Raw genomic sequence first — 23721 nt, 5'->3', positions numbered from 1 at the left:
CCACGTGAAGAGTGAGAGCTCAGGCCATTGATTGCTGCCACCCTCTGCCAGGAGGATCAAAGGCAGGCAGGACTGGAATGAAGGGGAAGGGTGTTTGCTACTGTGCTGAGGGAACCTCAGTGAAGCCACAGTTGAAGCTGCTCTGCCACAGTCAAGTGGACCTCCACTTGGGTTCCTGGCCCAGTGGTGTTGGTGCAGGTAGGGGAAAGGACTGGGGGAGGGAAGGAAGGGGGCAGTGAGGGCATTTTGATACTGTGGAACCAGGTTCTCAAACTCTGGCCTGCATCAGAATGACCTGGAGGGCTCTGAAGCTGCAAAAGTACTGGGCCTGCTAGACCCATGTGCAGAGCTGCTGATCTAGTAAGTCTGGGGTGAGGCCCAGGAATTAGCATGTCCAACAAGTTAACAGGTTCTCTGAGATGCTGCTGGTCTGGGGGCCCCACTGTAAGGACCACGGACCACTGGTGGAGAATATGGTGGTGAGGAGTGTAGTCTGGAGTCTGTATGAGGGCAGTTGTGTGATATGAATTCTCTCTGTGCCTCAACATTCTCACCTGCAAAATGGGCTTAATGAAAGTACCTGATTCCTGCAGGTTATCAGGACAATCTGAGCTAGTCTAAGGAACATGGAGCACTCTGACTTGGCCACAGAAAACATTCCAGAGACAGCTCTTCTTCTTCTGAGGAGACATCCTAGTTTGCCTAAAGCTGTGGTTCCTCAAGCGTGTTTGTAGGATCAGCATTGACATGATGGCAGCACCTGGCAACTTGTTAGAAATGCTTATTCTTGGCGCGGGAAAATGTTCTTCTTAGCAAAGTATCACAAGAATGGAAGAAAAAGTATCCAATGTACACAGCCCTGTTACGAAACTAATGTATGGTTTTCATATGAAAGCTATAACCCAATTATAGCCCAAGAATATGGGGAGGGGGGAGGGGAGGAAAGGGGGTTGGATGGGTGGAGGGAGGGCGATTGGAGGGATCACCTCTATGGTTTATCTTACAAGGGTACAAGTGAATCTTTCTAAAAGTAGAGTATAAACGTCTTAACACAATAACTAAGAAAACTGACATAAAGTCTATGTTAACCAGTTTGATGAAAATATTTCAAATTGTATATGAAAACACCACACTGTACCCCATGATTGCATTAATGTACACAGCTATCATTTAACAAAAAATAAAAATAAAAAAACTCCTAATGCTAGAGCTCTTGCTAAAAACAAACAAGAAAGCTGTTAGGGGTGAGGGGAGAAGGGTCTGTAAGTGTGAGAAGAGTTTTGCCAGGTCTAGGCCTGAAGGCCATTTAGAACTTTCCTTCCAGCAGCACTGTACTGGCTGGAGGCTGAGGTCTGCACAGCCTTGAACTCTCGGTATTGGTAGTGGGCAGCCACATGAGGATGTCTGTGCCTCTCATGACTCAAGTCACTGATGGTCTTGAATAAAGGAACTAGAAAAAGATGCATTTCTTTTTTTTGTTGTTGTTTGTTTTTAAGACAGAGTCTTACTCTGTTGCCCAGGCTAGAGTGCCATTGCCTTAGCCTAGCTCACAAAAACCTCAAACTCCTGGGTTCTAGCAATCCTCCTGCCTCGGCCTCTTGGGTAGCTGGGACTATAGGCACCTGCCACAATGCCCAGCTAATTTTTCTATTTAGAAGGGACAAGGTCTCTCTTTGGTCAGGCTAGCCTTAACTCCTGATCTAAAGCAATCCTCCTGCCTCAGCCTCCCAGAGTGTTAAGAGTAAAGGCATGAGCCACCCAACTCAACCTGAGCAAAATGCATTTCTAGAAATGCTTGGGCATGGGGGTAAGAGCCCAGAGCAGCCTCTGCTTCTGTCTGGTAGCCTGGCCTAGCACAGGGACCTGTGGGGGCTAGAGGAGGCAGAGTGGGCCATGTCATGCTCTCCCCTGCTCTCCAGAAGGTGCCCTCTCATGGCCCACAAAGCCACTGTAAGCCACACTCCCTGCCTCAGGGCTGCAGTAGGTGGTTTTTGACTGGGGAGTGTGATGGGATTTTGACACCTCCCAATCCCTGCTCTGATTAGCTACTGGCAGGGCAGAGGTAGGAGAGTCTGATATAGGCCCAGGCTCCCCAGCACCCCAGGAAGCTTTAGAGAGGAGAGTAAATGGTGCCAGCCCACAGCCTCTATGGCTTCAGCAGGTCACAAGGCTGGCAGACACCCCTACTACCCTGAGGAGCTGTGCTTTAGAGCTCAAGTTCTGTCACCTCCTCAGTTTAGGCAGCTAGTGTGTGCATAGTGTATGTGCATGTGGAGGTGTAGGGACCAGCCCTCTGCCTCCCCATCCCTGTACCCAGCACTAACCATCTTCTCTGTCTTGCTGAGGTTGACGTCCTTCTTGTTCCTGCGGCGTGCCTTGGCGTCCTCAATGTCTATGAGGCGGATGAGGGGCATGGTGCTGCCGCCCAGTAGCAGGATGGTAAAGAGCACAATGATGATGGTGGTGGTGCCAATGAGCTGCCGCTTCTCCATGGGCTCCAGGTCCAGGTGCAGGCTCAGGGCATAGGGGATGGCCCCTCGAAGGCCTGGGGACAGTAAGGGAGTAAGGAGAGACAGGGAGGAGGCAGTGCCTTCACGGGCTAGGTCCTCCAGGCAGACTGGGCGGGTATTCTGTGAGGCTCTGGGGATGAGCAGATTGGCTGCAGGAGTGGGGAGCAGGTAGACACAACTCTATGCCCCGCTGAGCACATCAGTTGAGATGGTCTGTCTTGGCTGCAAAGCTGCAGGAGTGGGTGTGTTTGTGAGGGTGGTTATCAAGCCTGACACTGTGTCTAAGGAATCACATGACAATTGCTGTGGGCCCAGTTCTCCCTGTGTGTGTGTTAGGCCCTGTGCTGAGGCCTAGGCATGCATAGCCTCACTGCACCTTCACAGGAAGGCCTGCAAGGCAGCTGCTACCATCTTCTAGCTGTGTCAGCTACCACAGCTGACACAGCCAACAGCACAGGGTGTAGTCTGTTCCCCGCCCCTGTATCTGAAGGTGCTACCCCTTTGCGGTCCCCTGGTAGTACTGAGAGGGTGGTGCCACCAGGCTGCTCTGGTGGTGCTAAGATGTGGCTAGGACATGACTGAGGGGCACAGACCAAACTGGGAAATAGACTTGTCCTCTGTTAGAAAAATTCTGGTTTCCCTGGTGTCATATGAAGGGGACAGGTAGTCCTGGCCCTGGCTTTAGGAGCTCCCCAAGCAGCTCAGAGGAGAGTGAGCAAACAAGAACTTAGGTGATGAGGGCTTGATGCCCATAGCATAGTGGTTGGGGCATCAGCCACATACACTGAGGCTGGTGGGCCAGGTAAATGACAACTGCAACAAAAAAACAGCCAGGCGTTGTGGTGGCTGCCTATAGTCCCAGCTACTTGGGAGGCTGAGGCAAGAGAATCTTTTAAGCCCAAGAGTTTGAGACTGGCGTGAGCTGTGATGCCACAGCACTCTACTGAGGGCAACAAAATAAAACTGTTTTAAAAAAAAAATTTATGTGATGGTGCCAGAGAGAAAAGGGAGGGGCAGGGCAGGGCAGGGCAGTGCTGACAGCACCAGGACCTGAGCCTGACATTGAGGCTGAAGCACAGCAGGACCCAGGATGGGGAGATAGTAGGGAAAGCGAAGGGGATGGAATTCAGAGGGACACGGTGAGTGACAACTCAACGTCTCCAAACCTCTCACAAGGGCTAGAGGATTAAGTGACTTGGCTCATGTACTGTGCTTAGGCACAGTGTGCCCCAGCAAACGCTTTGTCAAGGCAGCCCTGCCTGCGACATATTCCCATCAGTATCTGCTGGAGCAGGGGGTGTATCTCAGATGATGAACTTATGATGTCTCCACCACATCCACAGCGGAGTTTGTTGGGACTGAGGGAACTAAACGGAAGTCAAGGCCAGAGGACAGCTGAGTTCACTCTGTGAAGTGTGGAACACAGGTACAGAAATGGGGCTGGGGCTGGGTCTGCAGGAAGCCACCAGTTGAGGGGTCAGTAAAAGAGGAAGAGGAGGAAGAGTCACATGGGAGCCTGAGTAACCCCCAGAGGGAAAGAAGGGAAACCGGCGGTATGGCCTGGAGGCCGGGGGAGGGGTGAAGGTCTGTGGTCTGAAGGTGGCTGTGGTGGAAAGGAGATGGCTGGGATCAGGGCAGACACACCCTTCAGGTCTGGCTGCAGGTCTCTGATGACTGGGCAAGGCCAGTTCCAGCCTAGTGGGCTAGAGGTGAAGAAGGGAGAATAAGTGAAGACGGACGACTCAAAGAGGTCCGGCCATGACAGAAGGACGCACAGAAGAGATGGAGGGGATGTGGAGCTGGGATTTGGATTGAAGCTTTGTGTGTTTTGCTGCGAAAGAGAATCTCTAATCTCTGTTTAATGATGATGGGAGGAGCTGGCAGTAGAGACAAAGGTCGAGGACCGAAGGACAGGATGGAAACCCACACGGGGCGGGCAATGGCCCTGACTCTTTACATCCCCATGGACCCCATAAAAGCCTAGCATTGTGCCCTGTCTCTCAAATAGCTCACATAACTTTACAAAATGTCTGATACCTTTCTTAGATTTTCAAGACCTTGGATCAACTACTTTGTATAGTAGTTTGCCTCACTGGTAAAATGATTTAAAATAATGAGTGTCTCTCATTCTGCATACACACATACACACACATTTTAAACACATACATTTTTCTTTTTTGGTGTTTTTTTTTGGAGACAGAGTCTCACTATGTTGCCCTTGATAGAGTGCCCTGGGGTTGGCATTATAGCTCACAGCAACTTCAAACTCTTGGACTCAAGTGATTCTCTTGCCTCAGTCTCCAAGTAGCTGGGACTATATGCGCCCACCACAACACCTGGCTTTTTTGCTGTTGTTGTTGCAGTTGTCATTGTGTTTAGCTGGCCCGGGCCAGGTTGAAACCTGCCAGCCTGGGTGTATGTGGCTGGTGTCCTACCCACTGAGGTATGGACACAGCCCCAATACATACATTTTTAAACATGGTCTTTTGAAAGAAGAGAAATCTGAGAGTGATTTACAGACATGCTGTTGGATAGAGAACATTATAAAGCATATTCCTATAACCTAACCTACACAGAAAATATTTTAATTATATTTAAACAAGAAAGCATAAAGAACTATCTGTATTGCTCAAGAATAAATTTGAGCCAAAGATTGATGAAGTCATTTCCATCCTTGAAAAAGTGACTGAATAGTGGCTGAAACATTCAGATTAACCTACAAGAACTTTGTGACTAAGGAGGAGAACATCCAGAACAAACATGTAGTGCAAAATGTTTCAACTTTCACCCTTTTAGTTTTGAGCCCCCTATTACTTCAACCTAGAACACACACAGAGGTGAGCCACACACAGCTTGCCCCGGCCAGCACTGTCCTGCCATGGAAAGTGTGACCAGAAGGAAGGGCGAATCCGCCCTCCCTCCAATGGTCACGTGATCCTAAGCATGTCCTTTGCCCCTTGAAACCTCAGCTTCGCCCACGTCATGCCACTGTGGAGAGGGGCACCATCTTGATGACAAGGAGCGCCTGTTAAGTGGGAGATTTTATTATTTTTGGCTCATGAGGCAAATAAGTTTTCAAAGGGCTCTAGCAGATACCCACATGATCTCTCTGCCTGGTGTGCACCTTTATAAAAGGCATTTTCTCACCTGTCTATTCGAGATTTGACTTACCACTAAACCACATGATGAACATCATCTTCGGTGTGATTTTATGATCACGGAAGAAATTCAGGAGGTAGGAAAGAGGGAAAATGTTTACCGCTCTGCCAAATAGTACAAGCACCTGTTAACAGCAACAAACTACGTCTTAGGTGGAAACGTCTGTTCTTCAAACTGCAGCTCGCCGAAGCTAATGCAGACCCAGTGACACACCCATTGTAAATGTGGCATTCCTCTCAGGCATAAGTAATGAGTGCCTCAGTGCTTGGCAGAGACCTGGTGTTGTGGCTGGGCTATTGGCACTGCTGGTGAAATTAGCTTGTCGAACCTAATGCAGACGCAGTGACACACCCATTGTAAATGTGGCATTCCCCTCAGGCATAAGAAATGAGTACCTGAGCGCTTGGCAGAGACCTGGTGTTATGGCTGGGCTACTGGCACTGAGGATGAAATTCTGTATGTTACACTTTAGTAATCGGAAAAGGGAGGACTAGGGAGGCATCAACGAGGGCTTTAGTAATGACAGAACAAAACTGAATGCCAAAAGGCCATGCAGAAGCATCCAGAGATTAATTTAAGGGCAACCTGACTCTGGAGGTGCCCCACTGTGGGACAGGTCTGTGCTAATCATTCCCACCAGGCTAGCTCTGCAGGGACAGGCAAGGTGTTTCCACCACTCCTGTGGCTGCCCTGCTCCTCAGGGAAAGGATGGCAGGTTACATAGGGCCTTGCCAAAACAGGAACTCGGGGGTCTACAGGAGGCCGGCCGAGCAGCTGTCATCATGGCTTTTGGTTCCTAACCATCTCAAGGCATGAGTGTTAGTCTGAACAAAATTTACCTTTAGATAACATTTACATCTTATCTGAGTGGATTCTTACAAGTATCTATTATTTTCATTTTCTTCATCTTAGTTCTGACCATAACTAAGTTGAAAAGGGTGATGTCCACATGCACAACACATTCTTTAGGTTTACATTTATTCTTTTAACAGGCATGGAGTGCTCTGGGTGGTATCTCTGGACATTCAAGTTAGTAATAACTGCTGCAATCATCAAACGTTTCTATGCCAGACAATGTGCTAAGCATTTTATAGGTACTATCTTGCTAAATTTAAATCCTCCCAAGTAGCTGGGACTACAAGCACCCACCACAACACCTGGCTATTTTTTTGTTGTAGCTGTCATTGTTGTTTGGCAGGCCCAGGCTGGCTTTGAACCCGCCAGCCCTGGTGTACATGGTCAGCACCCTAGCCCATGAGCTACAGGCACCGAGCTGGTTTATGATTTTTTAACAAAAGAAACTTTAAACAGAAGAATGTTTATGTAGCTGTTGACTTTGAACTGTTAACAGTTACATACATGAATCCATAACATATGGTTATTAATCTACAGATAAGTAATTAAATAAAAAAAAAACAAGGAAAATACTTACTATGCACCAGATGACAAAGGAAATTTCAAACTTGTGAGGGAAACTAAAAATGGACAGGCCAAGAAATGCAAACACACATGTTTCTGAAACAAACCAAAGAATGAGTTATTTAGCCCCAACTATTTTCTTCCAATATAGTATTAAGCAACCAAATATTAAGTCAGAATCCAATATAATACTTCACTTATTTTCTGGAATATCCTGCTACCAATATCTTGGTCAAACTGGTACTTAGATTCTCTCTCGTTCTTTTCTATCACACAAGCCACATGTCCTTGCTGTCTAGAAGTCTTCTAATGTAATGAGTTAACTGTTAAACACTATCCCACAAGAAGATGATGATAAAAACATAAATCTGTCCATTTGCTGAACACTATCATTAGCTAGGATCCCAATAGCGGCAAAGGGCAAAAATTCAGAGCCAATGACTGTAGAACCCACGTGACAAGTGTGAAAGTGAAAGGCCCTTTGTTAACTTTCTTGCCAGAGCAGACAAGGCCAAATGATTGACTTAACAGATTTACTGCTACCACAAGGTTTAAAACGTGGCTTATATCCAGCAGGATTTGCAGAACAAGATACATTTCCAATTTTGCTTTATTCTGCAAACCAAGAAAAGCCCAACTTTTACTCTCTGTTGTATAAACTTGTTCATTTTAAAGAAAAGCACTTATTTCTAACACCAAGTTCCCTGCTTAACCTGTGACGTCCTGCAGAACAGCCTAACAGTTGGAGAGACAAAGACTATATTTTAAAATAATTGAACATCACAAAACAGTGAAGCTGTTCTGAAACATTTCAGCGATGTTTTTTCTTCAAACATGTATCCGCTTAAAACAAGTCCACATGCTAGATAACTCACCCTTCTTCTCCCAAAATTTTTTCTTACCTATTCAATATTTTGTGATCTTTCCATTCAGCACAGTTAGAACACATTCAGATCTACTTTATGCTTTTCCCTGGCAGCATAAATTCTAGTAAATGCATATATCATGGTTAATCTAGCCAATCCTCTGTGGACAGATATTTAAACTGTTTCTATTTCTGATAGTTACAATAAACACTCTAGTTCATAAGCTAAATTCCAGATGGTTGAATTGTTGGGCCAAAGAGCTTGTGCCTTTTAAATTTAGAGAGGTGCTGCAAATGACTCTCTAAAAAAGCCAGCAGCAAAGTACAAGCCCATCCACAGGGCCTGTTTTCTACACACTCAAGCCAGAAGTAGGTATTATCCAACTTAAAATTTGTCTATCTGGCTCAGCGCCTATAGCTCAACTGGCTAAGGCGCCAGCCACGTACACCTAAGGTGGTGGGTTCGAATCCCCAGCCCGGACCCGCCAAACAACAATGACGGCTGCAACCAAAAAATAGCCGGGCGTTGTGGCGGGCGCCTGTAGTCCCAGCTACTTGGGAGGCGGAGGCAGGAGACTCGCTTGAGCCCAGGAGTTGGAGGTTGCTGTGAGCTGTAATGCCACGGCACTCTACCCAGGGGGACAGCTTGAGGCTCTGTCTCAAAAAAAAAAAAAAAAAAAAAAAAAAAATTTGTCTATCTAATGGGTAAAAATAGAATTTGATGGAAGTTTGCTTTATATTCCTTTAATTGGGAGGGTCAGGGTCAGAATCTATAGCCCTGGACTTCAGAGAAAGTTGCTATGGAAAAATTACCTACTGGTCCAGGAATAAAGAGACCTGCCTTCCAGACCTGCTTGTTGGCCATGAGACCATAGGCATGTCACCTGACCACTCCTCATGGGAGCCTCCTTCTTCATGTTAGTCTCCGCATGGCCTGCCCTTGCCTCCAAGTGTGGAACGGTATGAAACCAGCATTTCAAAATGACAAGCCCGGCTGGGTGCTGTGGCTCACACCTGTAATTTTAGTGCTTTGGGATCACGTGAGCCCAGGAGTTTCTGACTAGCCTGGGCAACACAATGAGACATAATTTCTACAAAAAAATTAAAAGAGAAAAATTAGCATCTATCCTGGAAGGTGATGCCAAGCGCCCGATTGTGTGCTGCTAGCTGGGAGTGTCATCTGAGAGATCTGGATGAGCTGGCCTTATGAAAGGGTCAAGATGCCATTGGCTAGAGATCTACTATATCCATCCTTGGAAGAGGAAAAGAAAAAACATAAAAAGAAATGGCTAGTTCAAGTCTAAAGTCTTATTTTATGGATGTAAAATGTCCAGGTTGCTATAAGACCGCAGGCGTCCGCCATGCTTTGACAGTGGTTCTTTGTGTGGGTTGTTCAGCAGTGTGGCAGCAGATAGGAGGAAAGGCCACAGACAGTGTTCATTTAGAAGAAAGCAACTTGCACAATCTACACAACTTCCTGAATTTGTATTATCTCACAGAAAGCCTCAATAAGGTCAGTAATTTTAATAATCTGCCAAGAAAATTATATCTGATTTTGTAAAGTATATAACAGTGATCTCCTATTTTGATATCAGTTTTCCAATAAAGTTTTAATTATGGGCAAAAAAAAAAAAATAATCCCAGTGTGTGCACCTGTAATCCCAGCTACTCGGAAGGCTAAGCAAGAGGATCGATCACTTGAGCCCAGGAGTTTGAGGTTGCAGTGAGCTATGATGACACCTCTGCCCTCCAGTTTAGGCAACAGAGTGAGACCCTGTCTCAATTTTTTAAGAAAGCAAAAAACAGGCTCAGCGCCCATAGCACAGTGGTTACAGCGCTAGCTACATACACTGTGGCTGGCAGGTTTGAACCCAACCCAAGCCAGCTAAACAACAATGATAACTGCAACAAAAAAATAGCTGGGTGAGGGCAGCGCCTACGGCTCAAAGGAGTAGGGTACCACCTCCATATGCCAGAGGTGGCAGGTTCAAACCCAGCCCTGGCCAAAAACTGCAAAAAAAAAAAAAAAAAAAAAAAGCCGGGCATTGTGGCAGGGGCCTGTAGTCCCAGCTACTTGGGAGGCTGAGGCAAAAGAATTGCTTAAGCCCAACAGTTAGAGATTGCTGTGAGATGTGATGCCACAGCACTCTACTGAGGGCAACACAGCGAGACTCTGTTTCAAAAAAAAGAAGAAGAAGAAGAAGAAAGCAAACAACAAACAAAATGACAAACCTTCTACCCCCAAACCACAGCTTAGGCTCAGCCTCTTGGGAGTTGCTTAAAGGGACAGAGTAAGAGTGTTCCTTTATTCCCAGGTAAAAAGTGGGGGTAGGGAGGACAAACAGGTATGTTTGAACCTGGGATGAACAAGAGCTCAAATCAAAATTGCTTAAAAGGGCCAGGTGCGGTTGGTAGTTCATGCCTGTAATCCTAGAATTCTGGGAGGCTGGAGGCAAGTGGAGTGCCTATGTGGGTTCGAGATCAACCTGAGCCAGAGAGAGACCCCTGTCTCTAAAAACAGCCGGGCATTGTGGCGGGCACCTGTAGTTCCAGCTACTTGGGAGGCTGAGGCAAAAAGAATTGCTTGAGCCCAAGAGTTTGAGGTTGCTGTGAGGTATGATGCCACAGTACTCCATCGGGGGTGACAAAGTGAAAGTCTGTCTCAGAAAAAAAAAAAAGAAACTGCTTAAAAGAAAGTGAGCTGGGTATGGTGCTCAGGCTTACGGTTCCACCTACTCAAGAGGCTGAGGTGGGAGGATCCCAGGAGCCCAGGAGTTGGAGACCATCCTAGGCAACAAAGGGATACCCTGTCTCTAAAGAAAAAAGAAAAAGGCACCATGGTCTATCCCAGCTTAACAAATGACATCTCCTGTCCCAGCTATTTGGGAGGCTGAGGCAAGAGAATCATTTAAGCCCAAGAGTTTGAGGTTGCTGTGAGCTGTGAGCTATACTGAGGGCGACATAGTGAAACACACACACACACACACAAATGAATCTCCACTGCAGAATCTCCCCAACTTATGCCCTTCAGGATGCTCTTGTGAACACAGGGCTCTACAGACAAGTCTGGGAAAGGCTATAACTAGATTCTCCACTTAGATATTTACAATGCAAACTAGCTGAAAAGTCTTCCTGTTCAAAAACTTGGTATATGTTATTTAAGCCAGGACATCCTAACCTCTTTTTTTATTATGGAGCCTTTTTCATCTAACTGTCATTAGCATTTCCAAGGGCTACATTTTTAGTAATGTCACTTTATTAAAAGTACATATCCTAAACATGCATAATTAGTAGTTCTCATAATTTTAGGTCTTAAGATTGTAGGCATCAAATGTTCCATTCATTAGGTGTTTGGTTTACTTTATAAAATTTCAAAGCCAGAGGAACAAATACAAGAAACAGGAGCACAGTATCTGGCTCTGAGAACTATTGCCCTGCTGCCAGGGAAAATTTCAACTACCTCCTAAAATGTGGAAAGGGAAGAGGATTAGCTCCGGGTAGGCTGCACACGGCTGCAGAAGCAGAACTTACCGCACAAGAAGGCCACGGTCCGAAGTGTTTGCTGCATGAGGATCTGGGTGACTGGGGAGAGGTTGTGGTGGGTGTAGTGTGACATCACGATGCCTGAGAACAAGATGGCCATGATGCCTAGAGAGGGAGGGAGGGTCAAAGTGCATAGACATCAACAGAGAAGCACCTCCACGTGAAACCCAAATCAGATCTCACACTTCCTAGGAGTCCCTGGAGCCTAGAGTACCAGGAGCTTTAAGAAAAAGTAAAAGAAAATAATACCTGAGGCTTCCCAGAGGCTTCAGAGAAGCCTTCTCTCTAGCAGATTCATTATTAACTGAGTGACTTTGGGCTAAGTCACTTCTGCTGCCAGAGTCTGAGTTTTCTCTTCTGTTCTAACAGTACCCACTCACAGCACTGATAGGAGGGTGAGTGAAAACAAGCCATATAAAGTGCCTATCACAGCACCAGGGCTTAAACAGTGCGAGCATCATCATCTAGGGACAGAGCTGACTTCCGTGCAGAACCTGCCGATATGAAAGGCTGACCACACTGCACCATTTCATTTTTTTTTTTTTTTAAATAGAGACCAAGTCTCACTTTGTAGCCCTCGGTAGAGTGCCATGGCGTCACAGCTCACAGCTACCTCCACCTCCTGGGCTTAGGCAATTCTCTTGCCTCAGCCTCCCGAGTAGCTGGGACTACAGGTGCTTGTCATAACGCCTGGCTATTTTTTATTGCAGTTTGGCTAGGGCCGGGTTTGAACCCACCACCCTTCGTAGATGGGGCCGGCGCCCTACCCACTGGGCCATAGGCACTGCCCTGCACCATTTCATATAAAGGACTTGAGCACCCATGGATGTGGTACCTGTGGGGTTCTAGAGCTGATCCTCCATGGATGCTAAGGGACAACTATATAAGGGTGCAGGTGAGCCTCTGGTGGGGAAGGGGCAGAAAGGGAGCCTAAGGATCTGGGGGTAAAGAATGGATGGATCCTGATCAACTTTTTAAATACTTTTCCTTAATTTTGAACTTTCCCATAATTTTTATGTATTACTGTTATACTACAAAGAAATTATTTAAAAAGGCAATGTGTCTTTTCTTCAGCCCTCCATAAGAGGCTAAAACCTTCTTTGCTTACTCAGGATCTGAGTCTCAACATTTGTCCTCTGTCCCTGAAGTCACTTTATATAGGTTTCTTCTTAGTAAATCCCTGTCTAGCTAGGCAAGTCTCTCTTTCATGTCAGGAATTTGATATTTTTTTTTTTTTTTTTTGAGACAGAGCCTCAAGCTGTCCCCCTGGGTAGAGTGCCGTGACATTACAGCTCACAGCAACCTCCAACTCCTGGGCTCAAGCGAGTCTCCTGCCTCCGCCTCCCAAGTAGCTGGGACCACAGGCGCCCGCCACAACGCCCGGCTATATTTTGGTTGCAGCCGTCATTGTTGTTTGGCGGGTCCGGGCTGGGGATTCGAACCCGCCACCTTAGGTGTACATGGCTGGCACCTTAGCCAGTTGAGCCACAGGCGCCGAGCCAGGAATTTGATATTTTTAAAAAGCCATCAAATAAGCAGCCAAAATATACTAATTGTAAGCCAAACTTTATAACAAAATTTTAACTCACTTCTACCATTTTGTAGAAACAGGACTTACCTGGCCAACTTTCCATTTACAAAAGGGTGAAAATCACAGCATTGCACTACAGACATTTCAACTGCTCAGCTTACTGTATACACAGTACCCTACACAGTGGTGTCCAACCTTTTATTAGAAGAATAAGAGTTGTCTTAGGCCACACATTAAATATACAAACACTAATGAAAGCTGATTAGCACAAAAAAAGGTCTGTGTATATACTTTCTGACACCACAGATGAACAAAAAAAAGTCCTCATAAAATCAGCATGTGGCTAGCGGAGGGTAGGTTGGACACCCCAACCTAAAGGCAAAGTGTAGACAGAGCCAGTCTCCTCATCCAGAGGCAGGTGGCCTGTTTCTAGCCTGCATTGCCTTGTTTGGCCTCCTCAGTGTGTGGACCAAGGTCCCTAAGGAAATAAAATCCCTATAAACAGAAAACACTGCCTATCTGAACAAATGATCAGAAAAACACTCTCTTGGTTTAATCAGAAATTTCAGATGGATAAAATACATCTTTGCCAATAGGTACTCAGTGATAATCTCAAAGGGGGTAGAGGAACAATTTAGAAAAACAGAAATAAAAATAGCTACACTGCAGCTGAATGACTCACAGGCAATGTTTACGTAAGTGCCAACGTTCAGTAAAGATAAGGGAGGGAACCTTATGGTAGATACCTGGATAAAATTATCCTGGAAAACTGGTTTGGGATTAAAAACAAACAAAACCAAGCTTGGCTTGGTGGCCTACCTGAGTCCCAGGACTCACGGGGCTAAACTGGGAGGAATGCTTGAGCTCAGGAATTTGAGTCTAACCTGGGCAACACAGTAAACCTCTTCTCCAAGAAAAATAAAACAAAACAAAACACCCTCCTACTCCAGGTTTACAAAGAGTTCTCTAAGGAGGCCAGAGTCCTTTCTGCTTCCTCCTTAGCAAGATCTGCTCACAAAGTACCCATGTGTGACTCCAGCTAGTAAGCTATGGGAAGGAGAATTCTGTTCATCCAAATCATTAAAACCCCCCGAAGAGGCTGGGTACGGTGGCTCATGCTTGTAGCCCCAGCACTCTGGAGGCTGAGGCAGGTGGACTGCCTGAGCTCAGGAGTTCAAGACCAGACTGAGCAAGACTGAGCCCCCCCTCTACTAAAAATAGAAAAGACTAGCTGGGTGTTGTGGCAGGTACCTGTAGTCCCAGCTACTGGGGAGGCTGAGGCAAGAGAATAGCTTGAGCTCGAGTTTGAGGTTGCTATGAGCTATGATGCCAGGGCACTCTACCCATGATTTCCACTTTGCCCATGAAAAAAGAGTTGCTACACAAATCACTGTCCTGATATAAATAACGAGAAAATCTGATACAAGAGATGAAACAAAACTGTTTTCTGACACTGGATAAAAGGCAGCACAGGACTGTGATTCTAGCCAGAAGGGAAACAAACATGGTAGCCACTTTTCACCGACTGGTCTGTCTTGCTGAGATGAGGAGACAAAGCTCAGAGTGAGACAACTATACAGAAAAAGAGCTCAGGTGATCCACAATAAAGCCCCTGCAAATCTTTGGCTGACATGGACTGTCTGCACATGTGTGGGATAAAATTCCAAGAGACTGGGGAAAGAACCACTAAAAAGAAGCCGAACAATTCCCAAAGCTGACACAATGTGGAACAGTTTGCGTTCCCATCGTCCAGAGTGCAATGACCTCATAGTACGTCAAGTGTGAGGTAGAGGCCTCAGCAGGGCATTGCCTAAATTAGAGCACTGCTACTCTGGGCCTGCCCTGAATTTAACTATAACTAAGCCTCAAAAAAGGTCTGAACTGATTCTAAGAGAATGAGATACATGACAGAAGGAAAGTCTAGAACACTATAAAGGAATATAATGAAATCTGGTGTTTAACAACATAAAGTTCACAATGACTAGAGTCCAATAGGAAATTAATAGCAAAGAGCAGGAAAATGTGATCTATGGGCAGAAAAAAACTTGATAAATCAGACCTGGAATTGACAGAGATGAAGGAATCAGCTAAGGAGAACATGAAAATTGTTTGTTTGTTTGTTTTTTTCCTTTTTTGAGACAGAGCCTCAAGCTGTAGCCCTAGGTAGAGTGCTATGGCATCAAAGCTCACAGCAACCTCCAACTCCCGGCCTTAAGCGATTCTCTTGCCTCAGCTTCCCAAGTAGCTAGGACTACAGATGCCCACCACAACACTCGGCTATTTTTTGGTTGCAGTTGCCATTATTGTTTGGCAGGCCTGGGCTGGATTAGAACCCTCCAGCTCTGGTGTATGTGACTGGTGTCTTAGCCGCTTGAGCTACAGGCGCCAAGCCAAAAAATAGCTATTATAAATATGTTTCATATGCTCAAGAATATAGAGAAAACAGGAACATAATGAAGAGAGAGAGAGAGAAAAAATATAAAAATAACCCAAAGGGAACTTTAGATGAATTACACAAGTATCTAAAATGCGAAGTAAAATTGATGGGATTAACAGGAGATTCCACACAGCAGAATAAAAGATCAGTGGCCTTGAAGACCCAGCAGTAGAAATTGACCAAAATAAAGCATATGGGTAGAAAGACTGAAAAAGGGAACAAAGCATATTGTGGGCCAATAGCACAATTGTCATAACTGGATTAACTAGAGTGTCTCCAGGAACGAGAGAGGAGACAGAAAAAACTGCTTAAAGAGGGAAGAATTTACTAAATTTGACAGAAAGTATAAACTCACATAAATGCAAGAAGAACCCCAAATAGAATATAAAGAGAACCAGACCAAGGTCCATTGAATCCAACTGTTATACACCTATCAGGATGTCTAAACTTTTTTTCTTGTAAAAAAAAAAGTCCCCCTTGGTAAAGTGCCATGGCATCATAGCTCACAGCAACCTCCAACTCTTAAGCTCAAGTGATTCTTTTGCCTCAGACTCCCAAGTAGACTCCCAAGGAGCTGGGACTACAGGAGCCTGCCACAACACCGGGCTATTTTTAGACACAGGGTCTCTGGCACAGGCTGGTCTCTGAACCTGCAAGCTCAAGCAATCCACCCACTTCGGCCTCCCAGAGTGCTAGGATTATAGGCATGAGCCACTTCGCCCAGCCTGACTGTATTGTATTTGTGAAAACATTTGGAATAGAGGCATTTATTGTATGTAAATTATACTGCAACAAAGCTAATAAAAAAAGAAAAATCATTCTGTGGGCAGAGATCAAAATATCCTCCACAATGTGCCTGGTTTCCAGAACAAGTCTCTGACGAGCCTTCATTCAAAGGACGGGGTTGGACTGTTGGGAGCAGAGCCCTTCTCATGCAGCTACACCCCTCACACAGGTGCAGGGGTGAGTCATGCTCCCTGGTACATGACCTCCATTTCTAAGTCAACATCCTTACATTTAACAAACTAGGGACATACGCTCAACTTGGAGGCAGAAAAACCAACTAAGTCAAGCCTCACACAGAACCTACTGATTGATTTAAAGGAAGTGAGCGCTCTAAGAACTGCTATTCTGTGACTGGGCTAGCCCATCTTCCAGACCCTGTCTGCTGCTGGGACCTGCATGCCCTCCTCCACTGGGGTACAGGGAGGAGGCTCTGAGGCTGAACGGGCTGGGTTTGAATCTCACTGCAGCCACTTAACTACCTGTGCAGCCTTGAGCTACTGACTTAACCTCTTAGTACCTACCCCACTGGAGTGATGGGAGCATGAACAATCTGAATATAGGTAAAGTGTACCCAGTAAACCCTGCTCATACATCATGCCACGGCTACACTATGCTCATCCCTCTGTGTAGCACTTAGTACATGGTTTTATATCATCTGTTTTGGAGGGAGGTGCATTAGAGGAGGGGGTTCTAAGCATTATTTCTTGAGTCAAAGACAATTCGTTTTAATGGCTGCTTCATCAATTCAGCTGTGATCTTGGGCAATTTATTTAATCCCTCTCAACCTCCATTTTCTCATCAGTAAAACAGGAACCTCCTCCCACTGGCTACATATTTATGATGGAGCCTCATAAGAATAATGGTAGATAAATGAGAGAAAGTAGGTAAAGGGAAAATGTGATCACGGCAGTGCCTGTGGCTTAAAGGAGTAGGGCACCGGCCCCATATACTGGAGGTGGTGGGTTCAAGCCCAGCCCCGGCCAAAACTGGAAAAAAAAAAAGAGAGAAAATATGACCATGATACCAATGTGACTAGCTTCTGGATCTAGCTAGGCCTAAATCCAGATTTATCCCTAGGGAGTCAACAAATCCCTGTTATATTTTAAGCTCTTCTGGGTTGGTGACTGTCTCTTAGGACTGAAAGTGATGTAACTAACAACCTTTTTTACCAGGCAGGACAATATGCCATCATCACAGCAATTCTAGACCCTTTGTCACTTACCCGAGAGTGAGATTCCTTCCGCGAGCCCGTAAGGCAGATAAGCAAAAATGATCATCATGCCAAACTCCAGGGAAGGTGTTTTCCTCAAGTCAATATGCTTTAACACGTAAATGACGGCATCAAGGAAAAAGAATCAGGGAATAGTTGAAGTCACAAAACCGCAGCCTGCTGGGCCTGCTAGCATGCACCTGTCAGCCAAGCTATTCGGGAAGCTGAGGCAGGAGGATCACTTAAGCCCAGGAGTTCCAAGGCTAGCCTGGGCAATGTGGCAAGACTGCATTTTAAAAAACAACAATAACAACAAAAACTGCTGCCTTCCATATATATAAACAACAGATACAAAAAAATGTTGGAATATCCCAAGATCAAAACTGGAAAGTTGACATAATGGAACTTTTTCTTTGTAGGGAGACTGCTGTTAAAAGAAAGAGAATCTGGGTAGTGCCTGTGGCTCAGTGAGTAGGGCACTGGCCCCATATCCTGAGGGCAGCAGGTTCAAACCCGGCCCCAGCCAAACTGCAACAAAAAAAATAGCTGGGTTTTGTGGTGGGAGCCTGTAGTCCCAGCTACTCGGGAGGCTGAGGCAAGAGAATTGCCTAAGCCCAGGAGTTGGAGGTTGCTGTGAGCAGTGTGACGCCACAGTACTCTACCAAGGGCAATAAAGTGAGACTTCCGAGTAGCTGGGACTACAGGCTCCTGCCACAATGCCCAGCTATTTTTTGCTTGTAGTTGTCATTGTTGTTTAGTAGGCCTGGTTGGTGCCCTACTCACTGAGCTTCAGGCGCCAAGCCAGGACTCCATATCTTGAAGAAAAAAAGAAAAACAGATAAATACAGAGGAAATCAGTGAACTGGGAAAAGTGTTCTTTTCCATTCTGCTTATTTGTACAATATGAGAAGATGTCAGCCAACTCAATAGAGCCTTTAGAATCTGGACAAAGGAGTTGATGGGAAAATTCAACAAGATGGCAGAAAAACACACTTTTAACCAGGCAAAAGAGTCTTTTCTGGCCATCTGTGAAACAAACTGCTCGTGGAGGAGGGCCAGGTGGCCATCTCCCTGAGACGTAGGCTTAGGCGCACACAAATGGTCTGGTGTCTGTTTCTATTTTAAACATAATGCGTTTTCTGTGGCAATAAAGGTGCCACTGGCTTTAACAAGCCTCTTTCCTTCTTTGGCTGGAAAGCTTCTGAGTTGTTAAACAACAAAATCAGTGCAAATAACTTAGATGACGCACGCTTTCAAAATCCCTTTTCTAATCCTTCCAGATAAACACTTTCAGTGGGGTAAAGATTTTCTCAATTTGACATTTTCAAAGAAAATTAATTTCCAATTTTCTGAATATGAAAAGTGAGACAAAGCAATACCTCTGTGTCAAAAAAGTAAATAAACTGTAGGCTTTGGTTAGTGATCGTATAGAGGTAAGAGTTCATTAACTGTAACGAATGTGTCATATCTGAATACTGTAATAAGGGAAACTGGATGCTGAGTAAAAAAAGAAAAGTGAGACAGTGGAAAATGAAAATCATCGAAGGTGGCTAGCATACTCCGGGAACTGAGAAGCCCCCAAACCATTTCTGACATCCCACTGTGTTTAGGTTTTCATGCTTTGAAAAGTGACATCCTAAATTTCACGTTAAACTTAAAAACTGAATTTACACCAAAACTAAGCACAGAAATGCTCCTTTGAACAAAACCGTAGTCCAAAATTGGCCCCACCAAGGAACAGGAGAAACTGGCTAGGGATGGATATAATGGAGAGTAATCCCCTCAGCCCTGCAAGTTCATCACATGAAAAGGATATTAATGCAGAAATTAAGCCAGTGAGAGTGCCGAGCGCTGCTGAGCCAAAGAACATTTTGAGGAAGTAGTCAAGGGCTTGTAAAAATGTTTGCCACCCACTGACATCTGACATATTTTTTCTTGTTAAACCTTCAGCTGTGCTAGGAAATAAGAAAACAGAAAGAAGTTAAAATGTTATACACAAAGTTCTTAGAAATTAACTTAGAACTTAAAACTTATTTCCTGCTCATTCCCTCACTCATTCATTCATCCTATAGTTTGATTGGCAGTCACATGTTTGTTTGTTCACCTACTATGTCCCAGGTGTTGCCTCAGTTTCTGGGGTTCAGAGATGAGAGCAGAATCCTTGCCCTCATGGAGCTCCCCCAGGCTAATGGGGGAGAAAAACAAGATGAGAACTGATGACAATCTGGGTGAAGGGCAGAAGGCTGTAGAAACACACACTGGGAATCTAACTCAGATTGGTGGGGGCTCACAAAAGTGCTTGAGAATATGTGGGCTGGGCTGAGATCTAGGACAAAGATGAGTGGCCCAGGTGAGGAAATGAAAGAAGGCATCCCTAGGGAACAGCATGTGTAAAGGCGAGACAGGGAGCCAAGCCTGTGGAGCACACTGTGGAAACACTCAGGTACCTAGATTAGTAGGACAAAAACACAGGGAGCAGGTGGGGGGGCGGGGCAGCAGACCAGGGGAGAGCAGCAAGCACAGCTGGGGAAGGTGCTGGCATTTCATCCTCAGGCTGGGTCCACTTCCTAGTCAGCACAGGAATCCTGCTTTAGAACCTGAAACCAAGACTAAGGCAAGGGCAAGAAGTCAGGCCAGAACGGAGCCGCCCTAGGAAGAAACAACAGAGGTTTTAGGCTTAGAGAATTTAGGAGGCATTAAGAAAAAGAACTGAAAGAAATTCTTCTCACTGTAATAGAACAAAGTAAAATGTCAGAGGCCATTAAATTCAATTCCTACCCTTAGCTTTGAGCTGTTCTCAGGAAATAACTGCTCTCACAACCATTCACTTCTCTCCTTCCTGCACAGACCTTTCCTCCCATGGATAAGCCTCACTCACCTCTCTTTAGACATCATTAGGTCTTCTTAAAAACCAATCATGTTCTACCTGTTTCCCCCAAAATAGGACACTGTCTTATATTTATTTTTTCACAAGAAGACACACTAGGGCTTATTTTCAGGGGATGTCTTATTTTTATTAAGTATAATACAACAATCTACATTTATTCAAATACAGTTAAGTCATCCTCTTCTGGAACCTGACAGGGAGAGCCGACCTTGTTGGTGGGGCTGGCGCTAGTGATGCACGAACTCCTTTCTCCTAGTGGTTCGCACGTGCGCAATAGGATGTCTGTGACCGTGGTTACCACATGTGCACCTGTGCAAGTGTGAACAGCTGGGAGAAAGGAGCTGTGGCAGATAAAAGGTATTCCAGTCTTCCTTACCGCTCCGTGCTGAAATGCATGGTGTGGCCATGCAGATATGCTGCATAGCCATGCCCTTCACTAGGTCTTATTATCAGGGTAGGGCTTATATTTAACAAATGCATAGAAAACCTGCTAGGGCTTATTTTTTGGGTAGGTCTTATTTTGGGGGAAACACAGTATACTCAGTGGCCTAAATGATCTCTTTCAAATGCACATCTAATCACATCATCAGCCCTTCCGAAACTCCTCCAGTGTTACTGGGTGGATGCCCAGTCTTCCTAGCATGACCTGGCTCTTGCCCTAATACCTCTCTGACCTCATCTGTTCCTCATTCAGGATGGGGCCATCCTGTCACCAGTACCTCCCAGTAGGTCATTAGCTAACTCCCATCAGCTAACCTTTCTCTGGTCTCAGCTAACTCCCTGCCCTTCATACAGACCAGACCATCACTAGGTTCTCATGGTGCCTGACTTCCCCTTCATAGCATGTGAAACCCACAATGTGTTATTTCATGAAGACTAAGCTTCATGTCCAAGCTGTGTCCATCTTGTTCATGCCTAGAGCCTAAAGCAGATCCTAGCACACAAGATACTCAACATATTTTTGCTAAATCAGTAAATGAAACAAAGACTAGTCAAGAGCAATATTCAGCCTCATTCATCGGCATTTCATGAATTGATACTATTTTTAAAGCAGAATAATCTCTGGTGGAAGGGTAGTTTGGTCAAATAACTATGAGCCTTTTTTTTTTTTGAGACAGAGTTTTACTCTGTCACCCTCGGTAGAGTGCCATGGCATCATAACTCACAGCAACCTCAAACTCTTGGGCTCAACGATTCTCTCACCTCAGCCTCCCAAGTAGCTGGGATTACAGGCACCCACGACATCACCCAGCTACTTTTTTTTTTTTTAGACAGAGTCTCATTTTGTTGCCCTTGGTAGAGTGCTGTGGCATCACAGTTCACAGCAACCTCTAACTCTTGGGCTTAAGCGATTTTCCTGCCTTAGCCTCCCAAGTAGCTGGGACTATAGGCACCCACCACAATGCCTGGCTATTTTTTTGTTGTAGTTGTCACTGTTATTTTAGCTGGCCTGGGCTGGGTTCAAATCTGCCAGCCCGGGTGTATGTGGCCAGCACCCTAACCACTGAGCTATGGCACTGAGCCATCGCCTGGCTATTTTTAGAGATGGGGTCTCACTCTTGCTCAGGCTGATTTTGAACTCCTGAGCTCAAGCAATCCATCCTTCCTTGGCCTCCCAGGGTGCTGGGATTACAGGCGTGAGCCACTGCATGCAGCCTAAAGTCATGTTTCATACCTTAAAGAACAAAAGACAATGCTATTTCAGGGTCTGTTTCATGAGCTATAGCTGGAGAGAACAAGTAGTTTCCTCTATAGCAATTATTTTTATTTATTTATTTTTTTAGACAGAGCCTCAAGCTGTTGCCCTGGGTGGAGTGCTATAGCATCACAGCTCATAGCAACTCCAACTCCTGGGCTCTAGCGAGTATCCCGCCTCCACCTCCCAAGGGACTATAGGTGCCCACCACAATGCCTGGCTATTTTTTGGTCACAGCCATCATTGTTGTTTGGTGGGCCCAGGCTGGATTTGAACCTGCCAGCTCAGGTGTATGTGGCTGGGGCCTTAGCCACTTGAGCCACAGGCGACAGAGCCCTCTATAGCAATTATTATAAAAATACCCTGTCACAGTAACAAATCAAAGCAAAACATGATTTAATTAAAAATTAATGAGGAGACAGAAGTATGTAAGTACCTTCTGGCACTTATGAAGGTAACAGCAATAAAAAGGGGTAATTCATGCACATTTTCAGTTGCAAAGATAAATGTGTCAGATCACTTTGGAGATGACTGTTTATGATACACAACTCTTTTTTTTTCTTGAGACAGAGTCTCACTATGTCACCCTCACTAGAGTGCTGTGGTGTTACAGCTCACAGCAACCTCAAATTCTTGGGCTTACGTGATTCTCTTGCCTTAGCCTCCCAACTAGCTGGGATTATAGGCACTGGCCACAATGTCTGGCTATTTTTTAGTTGTAGTTGTCATTGTTGTTTGGCAGGCCCGGGCCGGGTTGGAACCTGCTAGCCCCGGTGTATGTTGCCGGTGCCCCAGCCGCTGAACTACAGGCACCGAACCAATGAAGCACAACTCTTAAAAAATATGATTCTACTTCATAACCAAAGATATGTGATGACAGCTCCAAGGAGCTAGGTTGTGGGTATTTTTTTTTTTTTTTGATATACTAATACTAAGCAAAAACAAGAACAAAACAGGTCTCCCATGCCCCTTTTCTCTCTTGCTTCTTTTGAAAATGCCTCCTGGCCTTCCAGGCCTAGCTAAAGCGGCATCTCATCTGAGAAGCCTCCTTAGATCCCTCATGGTTGTTGTGCCCCCTCATACTCAAGGCACTGTGTTCACTTCTCTGTAATCTTTCACCCACCATGTCCCAAGTTCAGCAAATCCAACTGGTCTCTGAGCAGCATGTGGCACACAGAAGTCCCTCACCAAACGCTGATGGCAGGTGACCAGCCTTGGTCAGGAGACTCAGTGAGGCTGATTCCTAAGCCAGCCTATAGCTCAGAGGAGTAGGCTCATGGTGGAAGAAGAGGCTGGAACTAAACATGCAAGTGATCCGTAGATGCAACTGTGGAAACTGTCATCCCAGGAGATCTTGGCCTTCAAAAGCACTTTTTCAGTAAGAACCTTTGGCTATTTACAATAACTCCATCATTTCTTTTCTTTCTTTTTTTTTTTTTTTTAATTTTTATTTATTTATTTTCAGTTTTTGGCCAGGGCTGGGATTGAACCTGCCACCTCTGGTATATGGGGCCGGCGCCCTACTCCTTCGAACCACAGGCACTGCCCATTTCTTTTCTTAAATAGAAAATATCTCTTAATCCCTGGCCTTTATGCAGCAAAGAGACTTAGAAAATTTCAGGACAGGTCCTACCTCTGACAGATTTTTTTAAATAAATCAGAGACAAAGCTATTGAGT

General features: G+C 45.4%; 1 protein-coding gene across 2 annotated transcripts in view; it reads right to left on the bottom strand.

The window, feature by feature from the left end:
- SLC9A8 (solute carrier family 9 member A8) overlaps positions 1-23721 on the bottom strand; it is a 64429-nt gene that overhangs the window by 5627 nt on the left and 35081 nt on the right. For both annotated transcript variants that reach the window (XM_003787688.3, XM_023512021.1), the window contains exons 9-14: positions 19277-19415; positions 17473-17578; positions 11485-11601; positions 7102-7184; positions 5682-5793; positions 2325-2545 (exon numbers count right to left, since the gene is read on the bottom strand). In XM_003787688.3, the coding sequence (XP_003787736.1) occupies positions 2325-2545; positions 5682-5793; positions 7102-7184; positions 11485-11601; positions 17473-17578; positions 19277-19415 (778 nt within the window). The remainder of the gene's footprint in view (positions 1-2324; positions 2546-5681; positions 5794-7101; positions 7185-11484; positions 11602-17472; positions 17579-19276; positions 19416-23721) is intronic.

This window comes from Otolemur garnettii, unplaced genomic scaffold (genome assembly GCF_000181295.1).
Source record: "Otolemur garnettii isolate 467f Iridium unplaced genomic scaffold, OtoGar3 scaffold00023, whole genome shotgun sequence".
Classification (NCBI taxonomy): Eukaryota; Metazoa; Chordata; class Mammalia; order Primates; family Galagidae; genus Otolemur; species Otolemur garnettii.
This window is presented reverse-complemented; position numbering and strand designations above follow the sequence as displayed.